Source organism: Miscanthus floridulus, chromosome 8 (assembly GCF_019320115.1).
Source record: "Miscanthus floridulus cultivar M001 chromosome 8, ASM1932011v1, whole genome shotgun sequence".
NCBI classification, from domain to species: Eukaryota; Viridiplantae; Streptophyta; class Magnoliopsida; order Poales; family Poaceae; genus Miscanthus; species Miscanthus floridulus.
The window spans coordinates 156530879-156535313 of NC_089587.1; the positions used below are offsets into that span (position 1 = coordinate 156530879).

Genomic DNA, 4435 nt, shown 5'->3' on the forward strand with positions numbered 1-4435 from the left:
CGTATGATCCCATGATTCCTATAATCTGTTATTATTTTTCGGTTATCTCTCATATCTAACCGACTTGTAACGCTACCCCCGGTCTATATAAGGCGGGTAGGGACCCCCTTCAAACTCATGCAATATCATACGATAGCCAATACAATCCAATAGACCACAAGAGTAGGGTATTACGTCACACTAACGGCATGAACCTGTCTAACTCGTGTGTCTCTGTTGCCTTTTTGTTCTTGATGACACGCATCTATGCCGATCAATCTACCTTCGTGGGATACCCCTCGGAGGACTGCCGATGATATTGTGTCGACAACATGGAAAGGTATTATTGGCATTTTCGGACACAGGACATGGGTAAATTCCCATACCATTTTTCACATATTACATTTACACCGCACATGATGACACAGGAACCCTCACTAATCGCATTGATGATGCAAGGGCCAAGGGGACAGTTTTGTCTTAATCTCTGAAGCTAGCCAACCAACACCAAATGTTGTGGATGGGAAACGCCTGCAAACTGGGGTGCTCAGCTCAGGCCACACGAGGCAGCTGTGTTACTGGACTGACGACACTTGCAGGCATACTGAAGACTCATGACTAGCTGAGAATCGAAGGCCTAAAACGAGCGACTAGACACAGAGGACCTGAATTTCTTGGTTTTATCTTCTGGTTGCCATGCTTGTACTTGCTTTGAATTGAACGTGGGGACGGACAGTTAGGACAGTTATCCACAACAGCAACAGCAGCGTGTCCATCAGCTAGCACAGCGCCACCGCGCCGTCCGAGGACGTCTGGAGCATCATGTACATGCCAGCTTGGTCGCTCAGCTCTGGTGTGGCCGCCGCCGCCACCGCGGCCACCGGCTCGAGCACCGACAGCCTGTCCAGCAGCGCGGTGAGCGCCTCCCGCATCCAGTCGTACCGGCAGAGCTGGTAGGCTTCGGCGGGAGAGACCTGCTCCAATGGTCCATGGCAGAGTCAGGTGAGTTTTCTGAAGAATTGTGATGGAGATGTAGCCAGGGCAGGCACACGCTGACTGCTGACAGAGGGGCGGGGCAACTCAAACTCACCCATCGGCGGTTGTGTGTGTCCTGCTCCGGCCACGTCTCCAGCTCCTCGGTGACCTCCATGGCGAAGATGTAGCCCTTGCAGGCTCCCCTGGGGCTGGTGCTGTTCTGGCTGCTCTTGCTCTTGAACACCCAGTGCCCCAAGGCAGCCCTCTGGTCAGTGCAGGAACAGCACGGCACGCAGATGGGAATAATGATCAGTGAACTGAATATTGCAAGTCAACACGGCGATGTAGAATGCACATTATTATCAGTTGTTGTATATGAAAACATTTCATTTCATATAGTTGAATCGAGGGACAGAATCATAAACATATATAATGATATATAAATGCAGAATCATGGCAGAAATTAAACACAGGACTGCCGATCAACATCGATGGGTGGAGCAGGGGACACTGTAGGACACACAGGAAACACACCATATGCATAGTGGTTGGGAGCAATGCATGGAGCAGAGATAAAAAAAGAATAGCAGCTTATTGACTCGGATCCAGAAGGAAATCGATTCCGAGGAGGCGAGGACGAGCCGGCCAACGGACGAAGTACGCAAGAAACAGGGGCCAACAATAATACGCTTTGCGCCGAGATCTTGTCAACCAGGAAATCGCAATGATTTAGGGGACACCGCGTTAGAAAATGCGGGCTAACGGCATGATTTATCCCCCCAAATGCAAATCGTTGCTATAATTGTTTCGCTTCGCTAAAAAATAAGCTAAAACACAGGTCCGACAGATTTGTTGTAAGAGAAAAATACCGTTCCGGCTAAAAAGAACAAGTTGAAAAATACGGATTATAAAAAAAAACGAGCAATGCCAATATTGTTTTAGTTTGGTCGCAAACCACCAAATGAGGTGATGCTGCTAGCTGCTAGCACCTGCTAGTGCTAATGCTACTCTAGGCAAGGGACTGAATGAATGCGACGCCTGCTCTGAACTCTGAAGAGAAACTTCCCCGGCCCTTTCCCTGTCGTGCATGGTCGCTGTCAGCCTATGGTATGGAGCGCTGTCCTTGGGGCTGTTTGCTAGTACTAGGGGTTAATTAAGTAAGTTTGCCTGATTGGGGACGTTAACCTCACCCTGGATTATTACTAGCATTAAGGAGCTTTCGAGGTGACGAATCAAGTGGACAATAATGGCTCCAAACTGCGGCGTTAAATTACTGCGGGGATCAGGATTTTCGCAGAGAAGCGACACCGAATCGCGGTGATCATCTGCATACTTTTCGTGACTAAGACTGCGTTTAATAATTTTCATTCAACAGGCATCTTTTTTTTTTGGCGAAAAAATTCAACAGGCATCTTTAGCCACGCACGTTCACGGAATAGCAGGAGAGGGACACTATCATATATCATATCAGCCGATAGGTTGTAAATCTAGTTGCCGGCGTATAAGATAACATAGAGGAGAAGAGGGCAGTGAGTGAGTGAGTGAGTGAAGGGAAGGCATTGGTAACGTACGTTGATGATGCCCTTGACGCCGGCCTCCTCCATGGCCTCGCGGGACGCCGCCTGGTACACGTCCTCGTCGTCCTCCCACCCGCCCTGATCGATGCCAAATTAAATAAATTGTTAATAACAATTACTCCGATCCAAATCCAACAGGTTACCGTAATTAAGCGGACGGAGCGCCAATCGATGGACATACAGTACTCCTACTAGCTAGAGTGTTTCTGTGGGGCGCTGCTGGCCTGGCTGCCGCCGCCGTAGCTTTCTTTCTTCACGTACGTATACGTACCTTGGGGAAGACCATGTCGGTCCGGTTAGGCGTGGAGATCATGAGCATCTCCACCTCCGACGTGTCATCGCCGACGCCGAGGCTGCTGCACGGGTTGCCTACCTCGTCGTCCTTCTTGTTCACCCGGTACGGCACGCACCTGCCATCCATCCATGGCATGCATGGCGCACGACTCAATGATTCAGCAAACGACGACGATGGATGGCGGAGCAAGAAACTAATCAACGGCAGGCATGCAGATGCAGTGCACCAATCCAAGAGCTAGCGAAGAAATCAAGATGCAGAGATCGAGAGGGCGCCAACCCTGCGACGAGGCGGAACTCGTTGTCGTAGCGCTGCTTCAGCCGGCCCTTCCTGGCGGCCACCGCGTCGGACGACATGGGCACTGCGCGCTGGCAGGCAACGCCACCGCCGGCGGACATGTCAGCTTTTCGGGCACGAGAGAGACAGAGGTCCGGATCGATCGATCGGAGCCACACAAGAAAGAAAAAGAAAGAGCGACACAGGAAAGGGAACCACCACTCACCTTGTTTTGCCTTATATATAGACGAGCTAAGCGAGCGATTAACAGGGACAGGGCAACGGATCGAGAGGAGAGGCAGAGCAAAGGCAACGCCGTTGCCCCGCCGCTAGCAGCAGCCCGGGATGCTTGGGGTGGAGGTGGTGATGGTGGCAATGACGCCGCGGTCTTATCCCCGCCCGACCCGAGCGTGAATGAAAAGGGAAAAAAACCGCAGCTGGAAGGGAAGAGACAGGAAACAGGCGATTGGCTGCCAAAGGCCAGAGCTTGAAGAGCAGGAGGGCCTGTGGCGGGCGGGCGATGCGCGCCTATAAATGGCGCGCTCTGCGTACGCGCCCGATTTATAGGCAGGGGCGGCGGGCGCCAGGAGGAGGAGGGAGGGGGAAGTCAATGTGGCTCTATTGCCTTGCCTTGGCCGTCGCCGCTGTCATTGCCTTGCCCACCACCGACCGCCCGCGACCGTCTCCCAGCCCGACATTTGAATTCAGAAATGGAACGCCCCACACTCCGCAGTCCGCACCGTTTCTGCATTGCTTTGCTCATAAATTTAGGATAGCAAGTCAGAGGAGGCGACTTCAGCTGGATCAACCTGCTGTCCGGGCATGCGCCTCGAGCCGACATGAAGTCGAGTATATACTCCAACGTAACCAATGCAAAATGTGTAGCAACACCACTGAACATCGGCAGATTAAACATTTGTTGAACACATTCCTATACTAGAGTCGCCTGATTTCCAGCGAGATATTAGGCGACGGCTTTCTTCTTCCTCCGCCAGTTCGGGTCTTAGTGGGGAGGGGATTTGTTGTTTCCAGGCTTAGAAAGAGGGGCCCGGGAAAGCCCGGCAAAAACGGTGGTGGTGGCGGGTTGACTAGCGGCGAGCTCTGCATCGGGGTCGCCACTGAGTGGGCGGTGCGAGACATTTGATTGTCAACAGCCGGTGGCGGGGGTGTGCGGCAGAACCGTCCGAAATAATATGTTTTTGGAGGCGCTCATATTTTACTAGACACTAAGCATCTCAAAAGTTAGCTACAACGGACAGTTCCGTTGAGCACACCATATGGGAGAACTCAAAATAATCCACGTTTTACATCCAGAATCCAATAATGAGTACGA

The 4435-nt window shown here is 51.9% G+C and overlaps 1 protein-coding gene across 4 annotated transcripts; it reads right to left on the minus strand.

Moving 5' to 3' along the window:
• Positions 1–330: 330 nt before the first annotated feature.
• LOC136473811 (nudix hydrolase 12, mitochondrial-like) lies at positions 331–3647 on the minus strand. 4 transcript variants are annotated; one of them, XM_066471452.1, is made up of 6 exons: positions 3329–3647; positions 3106–3187; positions 2803–2941; positions 2526–2609; positions 1070–1219; positions 331–953 (listed from the first exon to the last, which is right to left on the minus strand). In XM_066471452.1, exons 2-6 carry the CDS (start codon positions 3180–3182, stop codon positions 759–761), a joined length of 645 nt encoding a protein of 214 aa, XP_066327549.1. In that variant the 5' UTR covers positions 3183–3187; positions 3329–3647; the 3' UTR covers positions 331–758. The 4 variants fall into 4 exon arrangements, with proteins under 4 accessions (XP_066327549.1, XP_066327548.1, XP_066327547.1 ...); XM_066471451.1 differs by having other exon boundaries at positions 3106–3194; XM_066471450.1 differs by having other exon boundaries at positions 3106–3229.
• Between the last annotated feature and the right edge of the window lie 788 nt (positions 3648–4435).